At 37.2% G+C, this 26,916-nt stretch overlaps 1 protein-coding gene across 4 annotated transcripts in view; it reads left to right on the forward strand.

Annotated features, from left to right (window-relative positions):
• The first annotated feature begins 17,923 nt into the window (after positions 1 to 17,923).
• The window catches only part of VRK2 (VRK serine/threonine kinase 2), a 104,583-nt gene continuing 95,590 nt past the window's right edge, over positions 17,924 to 26,916 (forward strand). For 2 of the 4 annotated variants that reach the window (XM_073023013.1, XM_007970544.3), the window contains exons 1-2: positions 17,924 to 18,153; positions 20,161 to 20,301. In XM_073023013.1, the coding sequence (XP_072879114.1) occupies positions 20,166 to 20,301 (136 nt within the window). In that variant the 5' untranslated portion in view covers positions 17,924 to 18,153; positions 20,161 to 20,165. Of the gene's footprint in view, positions 18,154 to 18,372; positions 18,396 to 20,160; positions 20,302 to 26,916 lie in introns of those variants that run through there. The other 2 variants (XM_007970545.3, XM_073023014.1) reach the window with 2 other exon arrangements.

The following is a 26,916-nucleotide window of genomic DNA, read 5'->3' on the forward strand; positions in this document are numbered from 1 at the left end:
GCATCTCCAATTTTCTTCCACCTTCACTATCTTTTTCTTATTTGGCCTACTTCCACTATTCTTTTCTGTCTTAAACCGGTGTCTTCATGTCTACCACTGAACTTAAATTCTTAAAGGGCTCTGATTTTCCTCTTAACGCTGCTTAGATTGTACAATCTTGCTTTGTGTCAACTCAGGTAGAAACAAGGTTTGACTTTTACAAAAGAAACTTCCGCTAACATTTAAAGAAAAAGTTAAAAGTACTTCTATATTGACCAAAGTCTTGACTGGAAGATAGTATGACTGGCATAGCTTGCGAGATCTTTCTGTTTTCTTTTCTTAGCCATAATCATTTCTTATGACCAGATTAAATTATTCTGATTCCTACACTGAGGCAGACATAGACTTCCTCCCCTGTCATATTGAGGTTCTTAGGATTTAGGGGTTTTTTGTTGTTGTTACTTTCATATCAGAATCTCTTTGCCAGCTCAGGGGTCTAATGAGCTCCTGGTCTACATTTATCTGTGACTCATCCTACTTTACCTTGAGTATGTAGATGAAGAAGGCACATTTGCATCTGAAAGAAACATCTAACACAGCACTTATCATTGTCATTTGCCTTTTCTGAATATTACTGAACTCTAGAGTCACTGCCATTCCATATATTCCTGGAGTTTGAATTTCTGTCTGGTCTAGTCTAAAGAATCTTCAGAAGTTCTTTAGATTAATTTCTACCAGCAATACTTTACTTTTCATCTAAGTTAGCAACCCAGTTTAACCTCAGAGTCAGTTTTTTGGTAGGTGATCTCAGGCATGATGCCTGTTCTTATCCTGCAATAAGACCTCTCCCATTATAAAGCTGTTGCTGTATTTTAGATTGTCTGATGCCTTCTTTAGCTCTCATCAATTTGATACTGATATCAAGGTTTTGCTCAATGAATATGCACACATATTACTGCTTTTTCCTCAGATCTAATAACTTAATAACTTAGCAATTTGACATCTAAATAATCATTTTAAATAATCTAAATGTCTTTAGATGTTTCATTTATTCATCTTTGTTTTAAATATCATTTTTAAATGTCCTGAATGGTATTGCCTAGATTTTCTTCTAGGGTTTTAATGTTTGGGGTTTTACATTTAAGTCTCGAATACTTTGCTGTATAGCCTTTAATTCCTACTCTTTCATTTAAATAATCTAAAATGTCTTTAACGCACTCTATCTCTTGTTTCCTCTCACAATCTCGCCATCATCCTAAGCTTTGGCTTGGGCAAAAATATATCATATTTTCTTTGTTGTTTGGTCAGGTTGTATTTGAAATGTCTGTTAGATCGCAGTAGAATTATCAAGCAGGAAAGGAAATATACTAGCTTGAAACTCACTGAATTGGTCAAAACTTGTGTGGCAGATTGTACTTTTCTTTTTTTTATTATTACTATACTTTAAGTTCTAGGGTACATGTGCATAACGTGCAGGTTTGTTACATATGTATACTTATGCCATGTTGGTGTGCTGCACCCATCAACTCGTCAGCATCCATCAACTCGTCATTTACATCAGGTATAACTCCCAGTGCAATCCCTCCCCCCTCCCCTCTCGATTGTACTTTTCAATGATGGCAGCAAAAATCTCTCCCATCCTGCACCCTCCTCTACTGTGATCTTCATAATATCCTATATAGAGGTGGGTCTACCTCTCTTCTTAAGTCTTGGTAGGCTTGTTACTTGTTTATAATCAATAGCATGAGGTTGAAAGTGAGGCATATGACTTTTGAGACTGGGTAAGAAGAGGCAATGCAACTTCTGTCATGTTCTTTGGAACACTCATGCTTGATGCCCTGAGATATCATGTAAGAAGTGCCAGCACTCTGAGGCTGACATGCTGTGAGGAAGTCAAGCTGTGATCATCAGTCTGGCTTACAGTCCAAACATGTGACTGATCAAACCTTTAGATGATTCCAGCTCCTATGCTGTGAGTCACCCCCAGCATGCACACCTTCCCAAAGGGTTAAGCCATGTTCCCTGTGCCCTTTTCAAGCTCCTGACCCACAGAATATGTGAGTATGATAATGTAGTTGTTACTTTATGCCCCTAAGTTTGCAGAGGTGTGTCACAAAGAAATGGTAAGTGACTGTCTTTCATCACATCTTTCATTTCAGTGAAAGATGACCAGTGTCTGCATTCTGGGTACAGACTGAGTAAAATCAGGCTAAGCAAAGTAGACTGAGAAGGAAAAGCGAGTGGGCCAGAAGGAGCACCAGGAGAGTGTGTTGTTATGAAAATCAGAAGAAGAGAGTTGAGCTTGGGAGGGATACGTTTTTTAGTGATAACAAGACTAAGAGTATGACTGTTGATCTCCTCCCTTCCCTCACAGATAGGCTTTAGTAAGGGTAGAGAAAAATAAACCACTGAAGTTGAGAGTTAAAATAAAGAAAACATTCAAGTACATTCTAAAATGATATTTAAAATGATTATATAGACATCAGCTTATTAACACCATCAGTGTCCAGCAGATATAATTTCCCTAATTCATTTACAATCCAAATGATAGTTTACATCTTTCCCATTCTCTCAAAAGCTAGGTAAAATTGACTCAAAACTCCTTCCTAAAATTTTCTGGACTTTCAGAGGCTTTTGTTCTCATAGCTACCTCTGGATTGCTGCTTTTTCATGTGCTATCTCTGATTTGAATCATATCTGCTCAGCTGTGGAACATGGACTCTTCAATTTACACATTCACTCATACAAACTAAAAAAATGGAAAGAAGGTAGAAGAGGAATTGAAATTATAACAATCCAAACAACTTTGAGTGGAACAGTAGACACAATCATTCTTAACAGGTTCTTTGTCCATCCCACAACCCTGTCTTACAATGAGCTCTTACCCTATACAGCTTCATATCATCTCTCTGGTTGATCTGTCTTCCCTTTCTGTCTTCCTTCCTCTTCATTCACTCTTAGAAAACTCAATCAAATCCAAATTATTTCTTACTTCTACAGAGCAATTTTTCTTTCAAGGGGTTCAGGAGACAAAAATCTTCTATAGGAGTTGTTGTGGTTATGAACAGATAGAAAAGAAGCTATGTTCTTACTTTTGACTCATACTTAATGTTTTTTTTTCCTAGGCTTTTAGTTGGTCTAAGTGTCCTGGTATGTTGTCTTAGTCAGCTCAGGCTGCTATAACAAAACAGCATAGACTGGGTGGCTTTATAAACAAGAGATTTATTTCTCAAATGTATTCAGTTCTGGTGGGTGAGAACTCCAAGATCAAGGCACCGGCAGATTCATTTAGTGAGGACCCACTGTCAGTTTCATAAAATAGCATGTGTCCTTACATGGTAGAAAAGGGAACGGAGCCCTCTGTGTTCCCTTTTGTAGGGGCACTAATCCTGTTCATGAGAGCTCCACCCTTATGAGCTGATCATCTTCCAAAGGTCCCACCTGTAAATACTGCAGTTCTCTGGGTGGGCTTGGACTGATGCAGTTCTCCATCCTTTCTCAATTGCACTTCTCAAGAATAACTGTAGAATGTGCTGGCAGTGCAAAATCTTGAGATGAAGGGGAGCTAGCTGGGACAGCCTAGGCTTTGTTCCAGTCTCCCCTCCCCTAGGACAGGATAGGATGTCCTTCAGTGCTTTAGCTCAGCATCTCCTGTGGCATCACAGTATGAAACACAGGACTGGCTGCTTTTTGTAGCCCCTCTGCTAATGTGCAATTGGGACATGTATAGTTGAGATTCCATGTACCCCAGCCAGCTTTCCTCAGCCTTGGGAAACTAGCTCACCATGAATCCTAGCTTCTGCTGTCTCTTGCTGCCTATCTGTAAGTGGCAAATCTGCTTCATGTAATTTGTTGTGTGTGGGTGTTCTGTCTCACCAGACTCAGATAAGTTGATAGCCAATGCGCAGTGAACCTGCTTCACAAATACCATCACGTATCATCACATTGGGTGTTAGGATTTAACATATGAATTTTGGGGGGACACAGACACTCAGTCTATAGCATATGTGTTCTGACATTTATGTATTTGAAAATATCTCTATGTTTGCTTTCATGCATAAGGATAACTTGACTGTGTTTTGAATTTTTAAGCACCATCATTTTGTTTACAACTCTGTGGTTGACACTCCTTTCTTTCTCCCATTTAGTATCATAAAGAAGAATATTTGAAGTTCTATAAATATGTTGTTTTACATGGCAAAAAGGACTTTGCAGATATGAGTACATTAAGGATCCTAAGACGGAAATATTACCCTGGATTACCTATGAGGGCACAATGTAATCACGAAGGGCTTTCTAAGGAGGAAGAAGGAGGGTCTGAGACAGAAAAACTGGAAGAAGCTATAATATTGGCTTTGAAGACAGAAGATGGGGACATAAGTCAAGGAATGTGGATGTCCTCTAGAAGCTTGTAAAGTCAAATAAATGAATTCTCCCCTAGAGCCTCAAGAAGGAACACAGCCCTGCTGACATCCTGATTTTAGGATTTCTGACCTCCAGACTGTAAAAGAATTAATTTATATTGTATAAGTCACTAAGTCTGTGGTAATTTGTTAATCAACAATAGTAAATCAATATATGTTACCTTTAGTTTCATAAGTAAAAATATCCTCTTTGTTATTTACATTTATATGAATCCAAATTTTCCTAGAAGGATTTTCTGCTTATCACAGCAAATTTATTTTTAAAAGAAGGCAGGTTTGATTCTTCAAAGGAAGTTTGTAGTCTAAACTATAGGATCTTTCCTGAAATATGATAATTTTCCCCAGTTTGGTCATCCACAGAGAGCCATCTGTGCTTTCCCTGTCTTGTTTTATGGCCAAAAAGAAATGGACATGGTTTCTGTTAACCTGATATAATTTCCTACTAGAATATGTCTTGTCTAGATCAACACTTTCCTTTGTCATAGAAATAAAATAACTCAAGCTCCTATGCAATGTGAGTATGGATAACCTAGTTGCTTCCCAAATAATTTCTGAGGATCCTAGGTAGGTGCTTAGAAATTTTAATAACTACTTGCCACCTCTTACTATGAATCATTCTCTACTTAGTAGCTAGTCTTAAAATATAGATAATATCATATTATTTTCTTATTTAAGGAAGAGTGGGTTACTTATTTTACTTAGGAAAAAGTCAAAAATACTTAAACTCACAAATTTCTTTGTGAATTTAAGTTCTTTGCCTACCTTTCAGAATCATTTTCTGCTATCACCTCTCATAGTTGTTATTTTGGGGCCTTACCCAAATTTCTTCCCACCTCAGGACCTTTGCATATGTCCTTTTCTCCATGAAATGTTCTTTCTTCCCCAGTTTGCCTGCTACCAATTCCTCATCTTTCAGGTCTCATTTCAAGTGGTACTCCCTCAAAGTATTGCTCCCATGATCCTGCCTGACTGCTGAAATCAGCTCCTCCTATTATGGCTCCTAATAGAATCCTACAGTTTTTTCCAGTGATTATTTAACAGTTGTTCCTTCTACAAGGCTCTAAGTTTTAAGAAGGCAGGATGGTTTCTTTTATTACATTCTCCCTCTTCAGTCAAGCTCAAAGAATATATGAGTGAGCGAATGAATCTGAATTGCTGTTTCTGGCCATTCCATCTTACCCTCTGTTCTATTCCGTCAACTTATCTTGACCTTAGAGCATGAGAGCGTCTCTCATCTTTGTTCTTCATTCCTCAAGGCAGTGCTAAAGGAAGGCTGACACCAGGTTGCAGAGGTTTTTTTTCTTTTTTTTTCCTTGATTATAATCTTTTATTATTATTATTATACTTTAAGTTCTAGGGTACATGCGCACAACGTACAGGTTTGTTACATATGTATACATGTGCCATGTTGGTGTGCTGCACCCATTAACTCATCATTTACATTAGGTGTATCTCTTAAAAAAAAAACTTTATTTATTCCTTCAAAATATTTATTGAATATCTGTAAACTAGGTACTATTCTAAATGCTTGGTGGTTCACTCTTGGTGTAGGGACAAGCTTCAGTGGTGCCAGGTCATTGCCCCATGAGGCCTCGCAGACATATGATACGGTCCAAATGTTTTGCTCAACATAAATGAGGCTGTGCTCTTGATGACATGATGCCTGAGATTTATCGTTAGCCCTAATACCTCCAAATCTGAAGGTGTGGTGGTATTAATTGGTTAGTATATTCTCTACTGTATTATGGGTACATTGCTTTTCTAGAAGAGGATGTTTGACATGGGTACTCCATGCCTTCCAACAGTATAATCCTATCTGTATTAATTTTAACAGAAATGCCCCCAAAGTTTCCTGCATGTGGCCAGTATTCATCTTTCCTTTCTGTTGCTACCGTAGAATTATTTTCCTCCTTCCCCCTTAACAATATTATATTGGACATTTCAATGGGAATTTGGGAGCAGGGAGATAAAAACCTGCTCTTATCATTACATTACCCAGAAGTTTTCACAGATTTCTTCATCAGTCTATGGTCTCCTTACTCTCGTTTCCTATTATCTATTTATCAGTTTATTTTTGTTATGGGTTGGAACTGGATTCCAGGAAACTATTATGTACATTAAAAACACAAGAGTATCTATGCAGCATGAATTATTCTATAACAGATTGTCCAGATAGTTTCAGAGGAAGATTTCATGACTCGAGTAACATTTGCATTTCATAGTTGATTGAGTAGCCTTATGAAATGAATCGGTACTGTCATAAATACTTCACATTATTGACTCACTCCAATATACTGACATTTGAATAATCAATTCAACATTGCTAACTTTACTTTTAGGGAAGATTTTTGTAGCCTTCTTCTCTATAACTTGGAAGGGGAGAAGAGAGAAAGCTCCATGATGTATGAAAGGGCAGTAGAATTCTTCTATTTTATAAGTGAATTGAAGTGGCATCAGATGAGACCCAACCACATATGTGTGAAAATATGAAATAGGAAAATGTGGATAATATTCAGGTGTAAAATGAGATTACTATGTAAAAAACACTGTCCTCAAAATAGAGTTGTACTTTTGAACTATATAAATGGGGAATATTCTTAGAAGACTGAACTTCCATTACTAGTTATGGTTTGTTATCCATTAGAAAGACTTCCTAAGAGTGGCTTATAAGTATCCTCTTAAACATCCTTGAAAAAGAGTAATTTTTTTTTTTCTTATATGTCTGAGACAGCTAAATAAAGCACGGTCTTTTCAGAACTGGGATCAACATATCATTAATTTTATCCAATTGCTTATTGAAGTGGTCCTAATTGTACGACATTTTTTTTCTCACCTACTATATCTGGTAGATAGGAAGTAGAGTAGAAGCAGCATCCTACATCCTTTTCCACCAGGAAAGGGAGTATTTTTGATATAATAATATTACTCTGGGCTTTCTATATTGCAAAAAAGGAACATATATTCCTACAAAGTATCTGCATTCTATGTAGTACTAAATTATCGTCCCTTAGGATCTTTTTTAAAAAATAAATGTGGTGAAGTGGGCATATCATTAATTTCATTTTATAGAAATAACACAAATGAATTTTTCTTTGTTATAATGAGTAAAAAGTGACAGAAGTCTAAAAATAAAGCATTAATCTACTCTAACCCTCTCTATATGCTGAGATAACCCAATGCAATCAGTATCAAGATGGTATATGCCTTCCACAACTTCTCTATGTTCAAATATATATATATTTATATATACAAAAATAATATGTAAAACAAAAAAAAATGAAGTTTAGAATTACAGTAGTCAAAAAAATATGGTGTTGGCTAAAGAATAGACCATTCTTCCCTAATCCCAGCAGTTTGGGAGGCCAAGGTGGGCAGATCACGAGGTCAGGAGATTGAGACCATCCTGGCTAACACGGTGAAACTCCGTCTCTACTAAAAACACAAAAAATTAGCCAGGCGTGGTGGCGGGTGCCTGTAGTCCCAGCTACTCGGGAAGCTGAGGCAGGAGAATGGCGTGAACCCGGGAGGCGGACCTTGCAGTGAGCCGAGATGGCACCACTGCACTCCAGCCTGGGCGAGAGAGAGAGACTCTGTATCAAAAAATAAAAAATAGAAATAAAAGAATAGACCTTCTCATATATATCACTCTGTGTGGTTATCACACATGAGCAGTTAGTGTTAGCCTCTTGCTCAAGTCTCCAGTGATTTTCTATTGTCTATAGTAGTGATGTCCAACATAACTCTCTACAATGATGGAAATATTTTATAATCTACACTGTCCAATAGGGTAGCCACTAGGTATATGTGGCTAAGAAGCACTTGAAACATAACTCATAAAACTGGTACTGAATTTTTCATTTTGCTTAATCTTAATTTATTAATTTTTTTTGACAGAGTCTCACTCTGTTGCCCAGTCTGGAGTGTAGTGGTGCAGTCACTACTCACTGTAGTCTTATCCTCCCATTTCAGACTCCCGAGTAGCTGAAACTATAGGCATGCACCCCCATGCCCAGCTAATTTTTGTATTTTTTTAGAGATGGGGTCTCACCATGTTGCCCAGGCTAATCTCCAATTCCTGGGCTCAGGCAATCCTCCTGCCTTAGCCTTCCAAATTGCTGAGATTACAGGCATGAGCCACCATTCCCCTGTCTTGATTCATTTAAATGTAAATGGTCGCAGGTGTTTCATGACTTCCGTGTTACACAGCCAAGGTCTATAATGTCAAGGCTAAACTCTTTATCAAGTACTCAAGATCCTATATAATTTTAGTTCAGACAAACTGAGCTCAAGGTCTATAGGCCCTAAGAATAAAAACTGAAAGACCTTAGAATCTGTTTATTTTCTGTGGGAAAGGGGGCAGGTGCAATGAGGGATGCAGAAGTAGGTTTTGACTCTTGTTCCATAAACATCTGCGTGTGTGCAATGAAAAGCTTAAAGAAAAAAGCTGTTTGTGGAAGACACAGAAACAAAATCCCCCATTTTTCAAATGAGTGTTTTAAAACATGTGGACCAATACCTTCCTACTCAAGAATATTCTCAGGACTGAGAAAATTGAGGAAGTACATTCATATCTAAGGAGTTATTTACTATGCTAGGTTCTTTGCCATCTTCTCATTTAAACCTTACAATACTCCTGCAATATGTCTCCCTTCTTTTTGCCAATAAAGAAACTGTTTTCAGAAAATGATCAAACTGAGTAGAAAAATGGGTAGAGCTATAGACAAAAAACTAATTTTACAAAATACAAATGCCTAATAAACAAATGAGAAGTTTCTTAACCTTACTAGTAATCAGAAAAATAAAAATTAAAGCAACACAATAATTTGCCAACTCATAGGGAAAATATAAAAGACTGAAAAATAGGCAGTGTAGCAAGTATTCATTCAACAAGCATTTATTTCATTGCCTGCTACATGCCAATATAGGAATTAGAATATGACACTCCAAAATACGCCACTTTGATATAAGGATGATTTGGAGCTGAAAGCAATTGAGGAGGAGCATTGATATGGTTTGGCTCTGTGTCCCCACCCAAATCTCATCTCGAATTGTAATCCTCAGGGGTTGAGGGAAAGGCGTGGTGGGAGGTGATTGGATCATGGGGGTGGTTTTCCCCCATGCTGTTCTTGTGATAGTGAGTGATTTCTCACAAGATCTAATGGCTTTATAAGTGGCGGTTTCCCCTGCTCTCTCTTTTTTCTGCCGCCTTGTGAAAAAGGTACTTGAAGTTTCTTGAGGCCTCTCCAGCCATGCTAAACTGTAAGTCAATTAAATCTTTACTTTATAAACTACCCAGTCTCAAATATTTCTTAATAGCAGTGTGAAAATGGACTAATACAAGCACACACAGGAAGAACTTTCTGGCCTCCTCCTTTCTGCCTAACAGCGGTATATACATTTTCCTTTGTAAAGGCAACATAGATTTTCATTTGTAAAGGTGTTTTCCTCTCCAGTTCCAAGAGTAGGATGATTATTCTTATCTGCCTAACAAAACTTATTAAACAATCTTTATCTACCCTAGATTTCCTAGTCACTGTTCCACAGTTTACTGCCCCTAGGAGCCTTCATTTATTTTGTCTAGTCACTTCTCCATAATACATCACACTTTGTCAAAATGGTATACATGCCCCCAAGACTAACTGCTTCTTTGGGTTTTCACTTTCTTTCTGCGAGACCCTATGCACATAAAAAATTTAGCATCAATAAAGATACATATGCCTTTTTTCCTGTTGATCTGTCTTTTATCAATTTAATATGCAAGCCTCAACCACACCTCAGTCACTACTACAGGTGCTGATGAAATAAGACTGATTAACATCTCTGCTTTATTGATAATTTGGAATAAAATAAAAAATACCTAAATATTCATCTAAATAAAAATGGTTAAATGATGATACATCTACACTATGGAATATTAGAAAACATGTACAACTGGAATATGATAAAATATTTATACATTGATACAGGTTGGGGAAGCCACAATACTATTAGTTGATAAAAATCAAGATGTGAAACAGCAAGTAAGGTATTATCTGATTTATGTAAAAATAAAACAATTTTAAAAGCTATTATAAAACCTACATCATCCTGGCCAGTTTATACCCTCATTTTGAAAAGATCTTCACATAGGATCATATTCCAAGAAACAACTCTCCTGCAGCCAAAGATAACTGAAAGCAATGTGCATCCTTATTGCACTTCCTCAGAACATTGCCAAAAGGGGAAGTACATTCAACTCTTAAAAATGCTCTTTTTCTTTCTCTTTCAGTTTCAGTTATCTCAGAGCAGCTGTTCTCCACAAAAAACTTTCATATTCCTCTCTCCTTATTCCCTAAAACTTTCTCCTACATCCAACAGGATTGAATTCCTGTCTTTTCTGTTTCTCCTCTAGTTTTCTTAATTATTTCTCTCCCTAGTATTTTTTTTTTATTTCAATATGAATTCCCTGGCTTCCTGAGATTACTCCTTGTTTTTCCCTAACTCATTACCCCAATAAGCATATTAAAGACTCAGGATTTAGTGACTAATTGTTTAAGGATGCGGGATCATGACTGATGACTGGAGAGGGGGAAAATGTGTTTGTTATACTGCTAATTGAAAAAAGCAGAATAAAAATATTATATACATGCAATTTGAGTACAACTATAGAAAGCATATAACCTAGAAAGCAGAAAACCCAGGTCCATTTTTGATGCTTTTTGTTTTTTATGGGATAAAAAACAAAACACTGAAAGGACATGCACTAAAATGTTAACAGAGATTATTTTTAAAATTTTTTTTATGGGCAATTTCCCCCTCTATAATTACTTCTTGATATTTTCATAAATATTTACTATAAGCATGTATTTTATTTTTATTTACTTTTTATTTTTATTTATTTACTTATTTTTGAGACAGAGTCACACTCTGTTGCCCAGGCTGGAGTACAGCATTGTGATCATAGCTCACTGCAGCCTCAATCTCCCAGGCTCCCAATCCTCCCATCTCAGCCTCCTGAGTAGCTGGGAATACAGGCACACACTACCACACCTGGCTAATTTTTCTTTTTTACTTTTTATTAATAAAATTTGGTAGAGACAGGGTCTCGTTATGTTGCCCTGGTAAGCATGTATTTTATAATAAATAGATTTAAATATTGGTATATCTTAAGTAATTTGATAATTGTGTATGTCTCAGATGGAATCTATATTTTTCAGTCATTTCTAGATCCAGAGACATCCAAGTTTATTTGCCTGAAATAACAAGGAGTCTTCGTGAGATAACTCAGTTTAACAGGTAACGGAAGGGGTAGTCAGGAAGACTAAGTTTGTCCAATAACTTTTCTGATATCTAAAGGAAAATAAATTTGAATATAACACAATATCTTTCACTTGTGTCTACTAGCTCCGAACTGCATGCTTAGGTCCTGAAATTGGCAGTGAGACTTAGAAGAAAACCTAAATACACTGTTTACATTAAAATATTTGTTAGCCCCTGTAGTGGAAGTAGTAAAGCAGTAAGAGAAATTGTGACCCAAACGGACAAGAGAAGCCTTTGCTTCTGTGTAGACCACAATTTAAGTGTCTTAAGGGCTGCAGAAAACCCAGGTCCATTTTGATGCCTTACAAGCTACAGAATGTCAGGGATAGAGTTGAGTGGAAGAAGACAGCTAGCAACATTAGCCAGGTACTTCCACCTAATTTGTTGGGTAAACTATGTCTCAACAGTAGATATCAACCAAAAGGTTCACAGCAGGAGAAAGAAAGTGATGGAGCATATCTGAGATAGTCACTGGGAATGGCCAGGAATATTTGGGGAATAGAAGGTTCTTTCAAGTTCCTTGGAGGATGTTGTTGCAATCGCCTGAAAAGAAAGCCTAAAAGCATGGCTTACATGACACACAGGGAAACTATTTATTACCTCTCTTCCGAATGCGTCATCAACTCTATTCTTACTGAACATTCAGCTTTTGCTTAAAAATCATTCAGCCAGCTCGTCTTCTCCTCCTTATCCAGCTCATGTTTTTGGTTACTGCAGGAATGTTAATTGGGGGAGAAAAGGATGTAGAGTGTAAATATAGTCTTATAATTAACCTTTTATGGTGCTTGTATTTGGGGAATGGACAGGATAAGAATCATACCACTTTTGGCTAGTCAATATTTGGTTTACTACACTCAATTGTTTGAGAGACAATCTGACACATATTTACATTTACATTGTTTGCAGCAGGGTTCTACAAATTAATATCCTTAAAAAAATTTTATTGAGACTTTTGACTATAAATGAAAAATAAAATTCTAAGCCCCCAAACTAACTGAATGGACCCCTCTTTTCAGTCAAGGGCATTCCAAAGTTAACTGGAAACACCAGTTCAGGCCATGATGGAAATGGATGTTTAGGTATGCCTCATTACACCCTCTTCCCTTTGAAATTCCCACACAACTGACCAGCATTAATATTAAAGCACAGACCTTAAGACTGACAAGACAGACTTTTCATAGCAGTAAGATACCAATATGACAGATAGCAGGCCCTGAAAAAAAGGTAGTATTTTACCCCCAAATATATTTCTTTGACATGTTTTGAAATGGCCCTGCAAACTTTCTCTTGTGGAGAAAATCTACATTCTGTAGAGAATCCCCTTTCCTTTCCAAGTCTTTTTCCTGATCCAGGAGAGAATTAACTAAGAATCTGGCATCTTTTTAAGTCTGATAAGAAACATTTAAAGTCTATTCTCTCTGAAGCCTGTTACCTGGAGGCTCCATCAGTAAACTAATACCCTTGGTCTCGACAGTCCCTTATCTTAACCCAGATATTCCTTTCTGCTGATTCCAGGTCTTTAGATAAACTCAGAAAATCTTTGAATCCACCTATGACCTGGAACTCCCTCATCCCACCCCCTTTCAAGCTGTCGGGCCCTTCCAGACTGAACCAATGTACATTTTACAAGTATTGATTGATGTCTTCTGTCTCTCTAAAATATATAAAACCAACCATCTTGGGCACATGTTCTCAGGACCTCTTGAGGCTGTATCCCGTGTATGTCCTTAACCTTGGCAAAACAAACTTCTAAATTGATTGAGACTTATCTCAGATACTTTTTGGTTTACATGACATACTGATATGACATTTTAAATTATTTTTAATATTCTAATCCTTCATTTATAGAGACAATCAAGAACTATGTCATTTGGATGGTTAAGTTTATACTGTGTAATTATCTTATATGTAAAGAATGCAGAGGACATAGGTATTTAGTCTGATTGTGTATCTAATGGGCTTGGAATTCCATTTACCTGAATTCTATTATTTTCAAAATTTCTATGTCAGGAAATGCTTAGCTATTTAGAGACTGTAAGTTTATGAGTGCAAATGGCCTCCTGATTTTTATAAAGCAAAAAACTAGCTCTTCTTTGGCAGGCAAAACGTTTCCACTGATATGATCTTATCTCACTTTAAGTAACAAAAATTGGCTTTTTCTGAATGTTTTGTCTATGCATCATCTTTAACACTTTAATTGATTTGAAATGATCCTGGCCTTGTAAAGTACGCTTACTAAATGGTTGGGTTTTTCTTTTTCTTTTTAACCAGTGTAAGCATTTTATAGCACCTGGTTCTTTGAAAAGCAGAACCCATGCCATACCTACAAGTTGGCATACAGCCAAGAAAGTCCTTTTGTGTGTGTGTATTTGTGGTGAATCATTCATAGCCTGTAAGATCTATCAAAATAGCTTTGTTTGAAAACCTAGTTTTCCCCATATTTTTTTTCTGATGACTCACACTTCAGTGCTTTCATGTCTAGATTCTCTTTTCTTTCTTGTTTCTCATCATGCTCATTCAGAAGATGTTCTTTCACTAGTTCCAAAATTTGTATTTCTATATTCTGTCAGTTTTCATCTTGAAACATACACACAGCAATATGCTCTGAATCATAAAATTCTGCATTAAATCCCAACACTTTAAAAAAACACATATTCTCAATATAGGTTTACCTGCTCTTCTGTTGCCATTTTTATTTAGTACAAATTTATTAACATTTAAAAATCATTGGCACTTATGAAACTTGAAACTTTATTTTGCTGTTAGGAAGATTTTGGCTGCAAGAAATATAAAAACCAATGCTAAGTGGTTTAAATAAGAACACTTAACATCTCATGGATGAAGATGAAAATATGGTGGTTCATGATTAGTTGAATTAGTAGTTCAATAATGGCCTCAAAGACTCAGGATCTTCCTATCTTTCTCTTTTGCCATTCTTTTAAATTGATTTTATTGAGCCATAATTTATATACAATTCAATTTTAAGTGTACAATTAGAGGGATTTTGACAAATGTATAATAATGTATCTACTACCACAGTAAAGAAATTTAACATTTGCAATGTTTCAGCTCTTTGCAGTCAATCCCAGCTCTTCAATTTCGAATAAAGGATTATATTGTACATACTCCTTTGTGTCTTCTTTCTTTTACATAGCATTGTGTTTTTGATATTCATCCAGCTTGTTGACTATACTGGTGCTTTGCTCCTTTTTATTGCTGAGTGATGGTTCATTGTATATTTGCTTATTCATTCACCAGTTGACAGAAATTTATTTCCAGTTTTTGGCTATTATATATGAAGCTGCTCTAATTCTTTGTGTGGATACAGGTTTGGATTTATCTTGGGTAAATATGCAAATGCTGGGTTGTATTTTAATTGTATGTTTGACACTATAAGAACCTGCCAAACTGTTTTCCAGAGTGGCTGTACCATCAACAGCAATATAAGAGAGTTCCAAGTTGTTCCAAATCCTTGGTAACTTAATAGTATATTTTGAAAAGCAAAAGTTTTTCATTTTGATGAAGTTAAATTGTCAATTTCTTCTTTTAGATTTCCAGCTTTTAAATTTTTTATACTTTATAACTACACACAGTTAAAGATTATAGATTTTCTGCTAGGTTTTCTCTAAAAGGTTTTAGATTTACATCTTGTATTTAGATTTAGCTGTATGATCAGTTTCAAGTTAATTTTTACATGGGGTATGAATTAAGGGTTGAGTTTTTTTTCTTTCTTCTTTTTTTGTTTTTGTATATATGGATGTCTAGCTGTTCTAACATTTGTTGAATATTTGGCCATTCCTGGGGCTTTAGATTAGTACTTTTTCCCACCTTCATGGTCCCACGATGACTGCAGCCATTTTAACCATCATATCAGAGACTATCTCTTCCAAGAATGTGTCCAGGAAACTTCTTTTCACCTCATGTTATCTAGACTCAACACATATTTATTTTATACTGTCTAAACCAATCATGGGAATTGGAATGGGGCCCGCATGATTCATTTATTCATTCAAGAAGGAAATGGTTGTCTATATCCTTTCTACAGGTTGGGGATACAGTGGTAACGAAAACAGGCAAAAATGTTGCCTGACCTCATGAAACATACAATTTACTGAAAAAGATTGTCTTTTGTCAAAATAAATAATAAACTGTATAATATATGGCTGTACAGCAGTAGGTACTAGGGGAAAATACAGAGAAAGAGGCTATGAGATATTGTGGGTGGCTTGAAATTTCAGATAGGATGTTAACGAAAGGGCTCACTGAAATGACTTTTAAATAAAGACCTGAAGGAAGTGATGGACTAGGCCATATAGCCACCAGGTTGAAGAGTGGTCCAAGTGGCAGGAAATGTGCAACGTTCCTGAGAACAGCAGGCCACTGTGGTTGAAGAGAGTAATAGGAGATTGGGGAGTGGGAGTGCATAACAGGTAGATTACTGTTGTTTCCAACGAGGGGCAATTTTGGCAAAATTTGGTAATGTTGGGGGACATTTTGGTTGTTATAACTTGTGTGGGAGGGAGTGCTGAGGAGACCAGGGAGACTGCTAAATACCCTACAATGCACAGGACAGCTTACCTTACCTCTCAATCATCCTCCTCCTTCTATACCCCCAACAAAGAATTATCCAGGCTGACTGTCAATAGTGCCCAGGTTGAGAAATGCTGTTTAAAGTCATAGTGAAGACTGGCTAACAGTGAGTAAACTGGAATGACACTGAATTGTTTTAAGTTCAGGAATTATTTAAGCTTTAAGGATCATGTGGCTGTTTGTTGTGAACAGACTAAAGGGGTAAGAGGGTACAGAGTATTTAGTAGGGTAATACAATTACCTAGAGAAAAAATATGGTTTGGGCCAGAATGCAGGTAACGGTGCTAAGTGATAGATGTTGGATGTATTTTGAAGGTTGAGCCAACAGGATTTACTAACACCCTGGATACATGCCTGTAGGGAGAGGAACCACCTACAAGTAATCTGCTGTGGCTGTTGCTGGAGTTGTGTCTTCCCAAAAGGGACCCGGGGAAGTGGTGGAAAGCTGAACAAATTTGGAAAGGAGGAAAGAGTACCCAATATGGATATTAGGATCAGTAACCAATTGCATCTGTTACATATATATCTTACGAAAATAAGAAAGCACACTGTTGGACCAGTGAATGACTAAGCGCACAATTATTCTATGGACTAAGTTTCTTTAAAAATACTTTTTTGTTTTTAGAAACGCCTTCTCATGCCATCTTTCATTTTGGTGACCGTCTGAAAGATGTAGGAAGTCCCAATTCCTTATTCTATTAAATTCATTAAAGGGCTCCAATTTTCCTTTCAGTATTTGCATCCCAACCAATTATTGGTGGTTCCTATGCAGAAGGCTGAAGTATTAATAATCTTTTTCTAAGCATTTGTTTGGTTTAGTCTAAAATATAAGCTATGAGTCTTTTTTTTTTTTCCTTCGACACGGAGTTTCGCTCTTGTTGCCCAGGCTTGGGTGCAGTGGAGCGATCTCTGCATACTGCAATCTCCGCTTCCCGGGTTCAAGCGCTTCTCCTGCCTCAGCCTCCCGAGTAGCTGGGATTACAGGCGTCCGCCACCACGCCTGGCTAATTTTTTGTATTTTTAGTAGAGACGGGGTTTCACCATGTTGGCCAGGCTGGTCTCAAACTCCTGACCTTAGAGGATCCACCCACCTCGGCCTCCCAAAGTGATGGATACAGGCGTGAGCCACCGCGCCTGGCCGATATGGGTCTTTATGTATTAGAAAACTGCTTAATAAAGTCCTCACTTTATTATCATAATCATAACCAATATCCTTATAATCTAATAACTATGGTTATTTTCATTTCACAGACAAAAAAAGAATCTGAAGTTTGTTAAGTAATTACGGTGTTAAAATTATCCAACGATTAATGGCAGAAATAGGTCCTGAACCAATATGCCTTTGAGAATTTAAACGCGGTGAGTTACATACAGGCCCTCCTAACTGGAGTGTTCGCTAGTACCACTAGTTGCTCGGTACCACTAGAGCTCGGTAAGTACTGGCCATCTGGAAGCTCGCGGTACTCAGGCTGTGGTACAGGAGACCTAACACTCCTCCTACACAAATGCATGTCGTACTTATTTCGTACCAAACTGGTCTGGCGGCGGCTCTTCGTCCAGACGCTGGCGGGCCAGGGTGGAGGTAATAACACTTGTAGCCGCGCCCTCTCCTTCCCCTGGGCGTCTCCGGGGCGTGGACAGGCCGCTGAAAAGAACCGGCTGCGGCCTGTGCCAGGCTCCGCGGACTGCTGCACTGCGAGGCCGAGGCAGCTAGTGAGAAGTTAAGAAGGCCCTAAGGAGGGCCGGCTCGGATGCTGGGCCCGCCTCCCCGCGGGATTGTAGGCCCGGGGGCTCCGCCTGGTCCCGAGCGGCAGGCAGGAGGCGGTGCGCGCGGCCCGGCGGCGAGGGACCCTGAGGCCCGGTCAGTCTCTTGCTCTGGGGTCTTGGTTGGGGTGCAGCACCTCCGCGCTCCGCTCTCCGCTGGCACTGCCCGAGCCGCGGCCCCGCCCGGGAAAGAGCTGCCGTCGGAGTGAGACGCCGGGGACTCTGGGCTGCGTCCTAGTCCCGGCCGGGGTTTGGTCTCTGCTTCCGCGTTTGGTTCCTTTTTCCCCTCTGGGGCTGAGAACCAGGCGTCCCCTTCTACTCGCGTTGGCCAAAAGCGGGGTCCGAGGTGTCAGTGGAAAAGAGGGTGGCGTTTCTCTTTTTGCCGGTGCAGAGAGAACTTGGGGCGGGAAGTTAGTTCGCTGCGCCATGGTTGGGGCGCGGGGCTGGTCGTGGCTCCCCGGCGCGCTAAGGGCGGACGGACCAGGCGGCTGGGCCGCGCTGCTCTCCATTCCTCCCGCAGGGTCAGGGGCCGCGGCGGGGTTGGAGGTCAGCCCTGGCTCATGTTAACCTCTGGGTATCAGTTTGCCCGGAAACTCGTGTTGAAGACTTCATCTTAGCCTTGGGAATGTACCCAGAAGCCAAAGGGACACCCCTGATAGGGACTGGCCCTGAGAGGAGGCTGTGGTTTCCCCGAGCAGATGAACTCGGGACCCGCCCCCAGGATGTGCATTTAGTAGTCAGGGCCTCCTTTACCGCCTCAAGTCCTGAAGCCACTGCCTTGCCCCAAAATATGTTTATCCTCTTTATAATTATTTAGAATTTACGCCTTAATCAGTAGTTTTTTACACTTCGGAGACTTTTAAGTTTTAAATCAGTAAATCTGTAATAGGTACCAGCGTCTATAATGTACTGGTCGAGGGAAACCTCCACAAAACTTTTCCTACTTTATGATACAATCAATGCTCCAGGAATGGTTCACCATCCAAATTCCCAGCTTCCCTTGTGTGCCTATCAGGAGGAGGACAGGTGAATATTGTTAAAGATACACGCAGCGACTCTACCTGGGATGATGCTGCTAAGTAGAAAAAGCAGTTAAGTGAAGGAGGAAAAACAGACACTTTCTCTTATGGAAAATAGGAAGATTAAGAAAACTTTACGTGTATATGTTTATAATTAACTTTCATGTCAGAAACAATAGTTTTAAAAAATTCTTCAGAAATACTTAGAGGATCATGGTTAACCTTCACATTTAAATTATTTTGAGGCATATATGCTGGTATATATATATTTTCCCCTAAGAAATTTTCTCTTTTAACTCAGAATTTCCCATTGAGAAATTTGCTAACCTATATACAATTATAATTAGTTGATTAAAGTTGCATGGCTGTGCTATGGAGATTATGCTTTTGTTGGTGGCACAGCAGTAATCTCTAAGGCAGGACTATTTTTACTGTGATGAACTGAGGGTAAGAAGACAAAATGCTGAGAATATTTTGGCAGCCCGGGAACTACCCGATGGCCTAGTGTTCTGCTAAATTGCATATCCATGAAGATCCCTGGCTCATTTAACAAATGTTTACTGCGTACCTACTCGGTGTCACGTGCTTTGCTTGGTGGTGATGATGTCCATTGCCATTGTCTGTGTCTTCCCAATCCAGTTCTGTGTTCTAGTGACTGAAGACCTTCTCACTTTTAACATTTTACATTCTCAATGAAAGCAGTATTTCTATGTGTATGAAATTTATTTTATTTTTTCATTGGAAATTGTTAATTTCTTGTTGCTTAAGGTGTATCCTGCACTGTTAATATGTGCTATAGACCCTGGAAATGAATTTTGAAAGTGTTGTATTAAATGAAATTTGATTAATTTGCTTCTGTTTTTTTTAAATATCCGTATCTCTTAGATCTCAATATTGTAATGTATATGAATTTCTAATTTGAATATAATGTGTGGGCTTTTCCAAACTGAATTAACTTTAGAATCCTAATTTCTAGGAACCTGGGAAAGTTCCCCATTGAAGACATTTTGGGAAATGTATTTTAACTCTAAAGAGTTTTATTTGTTTTTATTTTTACCCATTTATTTCACCCCTTCTGCCAACAGAAGTGATGCCACCAAAAAGAAATGAAAAATACAAACTTCCTATTCCACTTCCAGAAGGCAAGGTTCTGGATGATATGGAAGGCAATCAGTGGGTACTGGGCACGAAGATTGGCTCTGGAGGATTTGGATTGATATATTTAGGTAAAGTAAAACCTTAAATTACTAATTATTCTTATATCTGTGACTGTAGCTGTGATTACCTAGTGACATTTTAAGAATGGAAATATGGAATTCATATGTGTACTTTATTAAAATTCATGATTGTACTTGATTAAGTAATAATATAGTACAGTGTCTGGGTTTAAGACATCACTGACCCACTCCTTGTTGTCCATGTTTTTCTAAATAACTCTTAGAAGCCTTTTTAGAGCATAATTATACAATCTGCCAGACAAAATGCTAACTTTCTTTTTTTTGAGAGCTTGTTTTCTTAGAAACATGCTTTTTTCAGATGAGAAACCACAACTGTATAGATAAAAATACTTTCTGTGAATCTTAATCATTAATATTTAGGCAAAGCAAAGGTCTAGTCATTTCTTAACTGGGCTCTACTGGAGAATTCATAGATAAAACTTAAGGCATCTATTCTATGGAATGAATTAACTTCTCGCGCATCTAGAGTGGTCCTAGGGATGTGCCATTCTTGGGATAATTGAAAAAATAAACACTCAAAATTATTTTCTGTGATCTGTGGTACAGTAAGGAACCATGGGCTGGATAGGCCTTTACATTGCATTTAAGCATTTAAAAATTACACTGAACTTTAATGAATCATTCAATACCTTAAATCTGTATTGAGGAAGGGATATCCATTAAAAGACTGATGAATAAAATAAGGAAAATGTTAATGATTTTTAAAAATATACCTTCAAGAATAAATTCTCCTAAATGTACTGGCTGAGATCACATCTATTTCCACAGGAGTTTAAGGAGTTGATAAAATACCACCTTTGAGGGAATGTTGGGTTCTCATGAAATATTTCCAGAAAAACATGCTTCATGGATCCTGAAACATAAAGATCCTCTTCTGATAAAACTAAGATTGTAGTTTTGAATGAATGAATAAAATTTGGTCAATAAGTAGCTGCTTATTAAATACTTCAGTGTCTAATCTAGTTGGAAAGACAAGACCAGCACAAAAAATTGTATGGGCCAAGTAAAGGACAATTACCCCATTTAAAGGGTTTGAACTTGCTTGAAATAGCAAAATGCTGTGATTAAGTGCTAGATTTAGTGACATAGTCAACACTGTTCAATAGAAATGTAATACAAGCTACATATGTAGTTTAAAATTTTCTAGGAGCCACATTAAAAATACATTAAAAGAAACAGGTGAAATTATTTTAATAATATTTAATCCAGTATATCAAAAATACTGTTTCAATATGCTCTTAACATAAACAAATGAAATATTTTACTTTTTTAAATGAAAGTCTTCAAAATCTAAGGTTTATCTAGTCTGAAGAGCCCAATTACCACATGTGGCTCATGTGCTCAGTAACTACATGTGGCTACTGTATAGAATAGTACATATAAAGACTATGTGAGAATGAGTATTGTTTGAAACTTGAACTTAGTGAATTCTGTATTACAGCAAAGCATTAAGATCTCTAGTATACTGTCTTGACTGAAGGTCGAGATATAGTGTTGAATAAATTATTTCTGATGTGGTTGAGCTATAGGCTTGGATTCCATAGCTTATCACTTTTGGTTTTCTAATGTTTGTATTATTTGAGTAATTTCAAAGAACTAGAAAAAAACATTGACTATGTTGATCTTACCGCTTTTCTCTTTTTGAAATGTAAATATTATATGTATTTAAATTCAAATCAATGTTTAAGATTAATTAGTGTATGTCTGCATATCTGTATGTATTTATGTGTACACATAGTCACTATTGTTACTGTTACGATAAGGGAATATACTTGCATAGGCATGTGACTGACTTGTCCCTATTCAAATGCAGAAAAATCTTTGCTTCTTTCAGTCTAAGTACAGTGTCACATACTTTTACTTTTTTTTTTTTTTTGAGATGGAATCTCACTCTGTGGCCCAGACTGGAGTGCAGTGGCTTAATCTCAGACCACTGCAATCTCCACCTCCTAGGTTCATGCAATTCTCATGCCTCAACCTCCCAAGTAGCTGGGAGTACAGGCACTTGCCACCATGCCTGGCTAATTTTTGTATTTTTAGTAGAAATGGGGTTTTGCCATATTAGCCAGCCTGGTCTTGAACTCCTGACCTCAGGTGATCTGCCCACCTCGGCCTCCCAAAGTGCTGGGATTACAGACGTGAGCCACTGTGCCCAGCCTACTTATTTTTTTTATTACTAAAATAATACTATTTGTTTTATAATATATTTCAGGGTTCAGTATGTAATGGAACATTCTCTAGTATCTGAACTTTAAAACCTGGACCCTAGGAAGATTAGCGAGTGCACACCATTGAGGAAGGACTTTAAATAAATATTTAGCTATTTTCAGAAAAAAGGCTCTGATACTTCAGATTTTGTGATAAAGATGTGTGTTCCAAATGTTGTAACTGTTCCATTAAAAGTGATGCTAATGAATCGTAGAATCAGTTTAATTTCACTAAACTTAGTTTTTACTTTTTTCAAAGCTATACAAACAAATCAACATGAAATTAGATCATGTTTTTGCATTTTACCATGGTTCTCATCACTTCCTCTATATAAATGAAGAGAAGAAGCAGTAAAATTCAAATTTTCCTGAATACCTTTGTGTCCAGCCACATTCATTTCAGGTATTCTTTCCAGATACCCCCTTTCAGCAGACACTTGATCAGCATTTACTGCCTAAGGCTGAGAAGAAACTAGCCGCTCTGTCTAGCTCATTGTGCAGGTACAACTGTCCTCTAGCTTTGACATCAGTAGCCAGGGCCTTTCGGTAATCAGCAGCTTACAGTTAAGGGGAAGGGGCAGAGAAGTTTGGTATTTACTCTTGACTTGGAGAAATAATGTGCCTCTGGCATTAATATAAATAGTTAGAAGAGTGAAAAGAAGTCTCAATACAAGAACAAAGTCAAAGTTCTTTCTTTGAATATGAAAAGAGAAGGGGAGGAAAAAAGAAGAAAGGAAGCTGGTTTGGGGATGGGAAAATTTGCTATCATTTTAGTATCAAATAAGTGAAAAAGTTTTTTAAACTTCAGGAAGGAGAGAAAACTGAGGGTTAGAATTTAATTACAATGCTAGGTATAACATAGAACCAAGTAAATTAAGGGGGAATTGCATAAATAATAGCAGAGGTTTTGGCATTAGGCATATATGACCTGAATCCTGACCTGATGAAGCCACTTACTCATCTAGTTACTTAATCCTTTGGGTTCTTTGTTTCTATTCTGCATAATTGTGATAACAATAATTGTGAGGAGAATTAAATGATTTTTTTTAAGGAACTTGGTAAGCATTTAATAAATGTAATTTATTTATTTATTTCCTTAGACATTCCCATTCTTAATACTGGTGCCATAGTGGGGCCAGGCTCAGTGGCTCATGCCTATAATCCTAGCACTTTGGAAGGCCCAGGCAGGTGGATTGCCTATGCTCCAGCCTGGGCAACTTGGTGAAACCCTATCTCTACTAAAATACAAAAAATTAGCTGGTTGTGGTAATGTGTGCCTGTAGTCCCAGCTACTCAGGAGACTGTGGCATGAGAATTGCCTGAACCTGGGAGGAGGAGGTTGTAGTGAGCCAAGATCGCACCACTGCATTCTAGTTTAGGTGACAGAGTGAGACTGTCTTTAAAAAAAAAAAAAAAAAAAAAGTTGCTGCCATAGTTAAGATGATGACAAAGAACTCCATTGGAAGGGTGAATTTTCTATTTCTTCTATGAATTTTGGTGGATTTAACTACTAATGTGGTAAAACTGAGAACATAGAGAATGTCAACAGAAGACTTTATGACATTTTACTGAAAAAAGCTCCCCCTAAAATTTGCTATAGTAGTGAAAAGTTCTCATATAAGCTGTATTTTATCTGCTTCAGATATGAAAGCTATTGGTTTTAGAAATTATTCAAAATTGAGAATAACAGAATTACAGGATAAACTTTAGCCATATTCTTTTGAAGGCTGATTATATAAGTAAAAGATATGATTTATCTGTAGAAATTTTAGTTTCTTGAAGGTGGGCACGGTGATGACCATTTAGCATCTTTGGAGTGTCAAGCACAGAATAGATGTTCAACAGTTATTTGCCTGAGAAATTGAGACTGAGATTGGAGTACTTAACCCACACAAGCTAGTTTGCTTCGTTCTTTTCCATAATTATAGATGTCACTCTTAACTTCGGTCTACTCCTACAGATGAGTATCCTTAGTCACCAGGAAAGTTGAGACAAGGCAACTATTGTGACATCATCTAAAAGAATGTGCATATGCTTTATTGACAGGGCATCAGTAGCAATATCTTTTAGATATTATCTCAAAGCTTTTATCAAGAATAACATATTTTTATAACTAAAGTTAACTGTGGTGAAGCCTAAAAATCAGATCATTATCCATGGACAGATGTTTAAATTTCATCAAAGTGACTGCCAGACATTTTTGGATCATGCTGTCAGATTAGCCTAATTTTGTGCTTTAGAAACATAGAAGGAATTTTTTGTTGGGGGTAGGTTTTTAAAAATTATCAAAGTTTAACTCATTTATTTTACTGATAAGGAAACACATATTTTTAACAAGTAAATATAAACCACATACATAGAATTTGTTTTACTTCTTCATAAAATAATTTTTTACTCTCTATAGTGAGCTATAATAGATTGATTTTAAGGTATGCAGAATAAAGTTTGGAAGAGTACAATGATAATGCTAGCAACAAAGTAGTGTGTTGGAATACATATTGCTTCATTACATATTACGTTATTAAATGTTATTTTGGTAGTGTTTTATAGAGAGAGCTTTGAGATAAATAGCCTTATTTGACGCAGTGCAACATTGTGGTGCCACTGCAATTGTTATTAGGCAATTTTGCAAATGATACTGTGGGAGTGAAGAAAAGAATTGAATAAATGTGAAAATGAGAAAAATTTGTACTAGAAACTATAGTATTTATGATAAATTAGTTTCCAGAAGGTGTAAATAATAGGTAATATAAACTCAAAATGAGGAAGGGATCACTTGAAATTTTGTAAATTTAATGTGTTTGTTGGACTGACAGACAAGAAATAAAAGTCTCTATAAGATGTGTTTTAATTTTGTTTATATTTAAATTTTGAGTTTTTAAAGAGATAGCAGTACCCAATTATCTATCAGTTAAGAAATCTAGGTGTTTAGAAAGTTTGGGTTCCTTCCATTAAAATGGAGACTTACAAGACTTGGCTTTTTCATTTTTTTTAAATACCCATTTTTTAAGCATATTTCATATTATGATTCTTCTTCATTTTCAACATTTACTGTCAAATTCTTTTGCCTTAAGGGAAGATTTATAAAATACTCTGTCCTTCAGTGCATTTATATATTATGTGTCTTCCACTGCATCTGTTACTATCTTGTAACTGTTTACAGTGGTCAAGGTTTTTTTTTTAATTTGAAGCCTATTGCTATGGGGAAATTTCTTCTTCCTGAAATGAGCTCACCTCTATTGCCACACAATAAAAGAATTCTCAGCTTTTGAGAGCTTCTGGCTTCCTTATGAAATATGGATAGACTTCTGCTTCTGAAGTGTTTTAGGTTTTTTTTTTTTTTTCTTTAGATAAGGAAGAAGAGGAATAAATAGTATGAGGTGTGTTTCTTCTTTTAAGACACAGGAATATCTATATCAGATAAATGAGAAGAAAATTAAGAAACTTTAAAGCTCTAAATGAGAGAGCTCATTAGAAATTAGCTACTTGGATGATGAAAATTTGTTCATCATCTACACTTAAAGGCACTTAGGGTTTTTATACTGCTTAGATACTTGATTTTGCAATTAGTATTTCTTTAGAATGTTCATCCTTGATAGCTCCATCACATGGACTGAGTTATTCCTGAACACTCTATTGTATGCTCCATGAAAAAATATTTTAAGGAGAAAAGATAGAAAACTCAGCAATTATTTCAAGATAATTGTTGAGGACTTCCCTTGTCTCTTTTAAAAGCATGGCCTTTTGTTAGCCAAGTGGATTTATCTTTTCTTTAACATCTTCTATCAAGTAATACTTGAGGGAAATATTCTGTAGAAAGACATCCATTGAAGGCCAGAAACATCTACAGATGCAATGTGATCCCAAGCAATGAAGCATGTGGCCCTTCATTGGCATTATATGATAACAGGAGGATCTTCTGGCAGAAGAACTGACTTTTGCTGCGTTCTGCATGCTGCCCCTCCAAACCCATCTTTGATTGGCACCTATGCCCTATTGAAACTGGCATCACACCTTCTGAATGGGCACAGTGCCAGGCTAGCAGATGGGTATGGGCAAAAGCATGCCAGAAACCCAGTATGTGAATCAAGTTTAAGTATCAGGGGCCCAAATTCCCATCCAGGGATATAAAAACTACAGTCTGTTGAGAGCTTTTTGTGCTTAAGGTTAAAGGACATGCCATTTCTACTCCAGCTTAGAAGTTGATTAATTTTGAAAGTCAAACAGCAGCTCCTGTGGCTGTGTCAGGCAAAATCCTATCTTTGGTGAATGAGAATTACTACTTCATGTAGGGAAGAGAAAGTATTGTAATGAAGTTTCCAATGAGAGTTACTCTCCTGCAAGTGCCTCCAGCACTTAAGCAGCATGCATTCAGTGGAGATGAATATTTCTATTC

This window comes from Chlorocebus sabaeus, chromosome 14 (genome assembly GCF_047675955.1).
Source record: "Chlorocebus sabaeus isolate Y175 chromosome 14, mChlSab1.0.hap1, whole genome shotgun sequence".
NCBI lineage: Eukaryota > Metazoa > Chordata > Mammalia > Primates > Cercopithecidae > Chlorocebus > Chlorocebus sabaeus.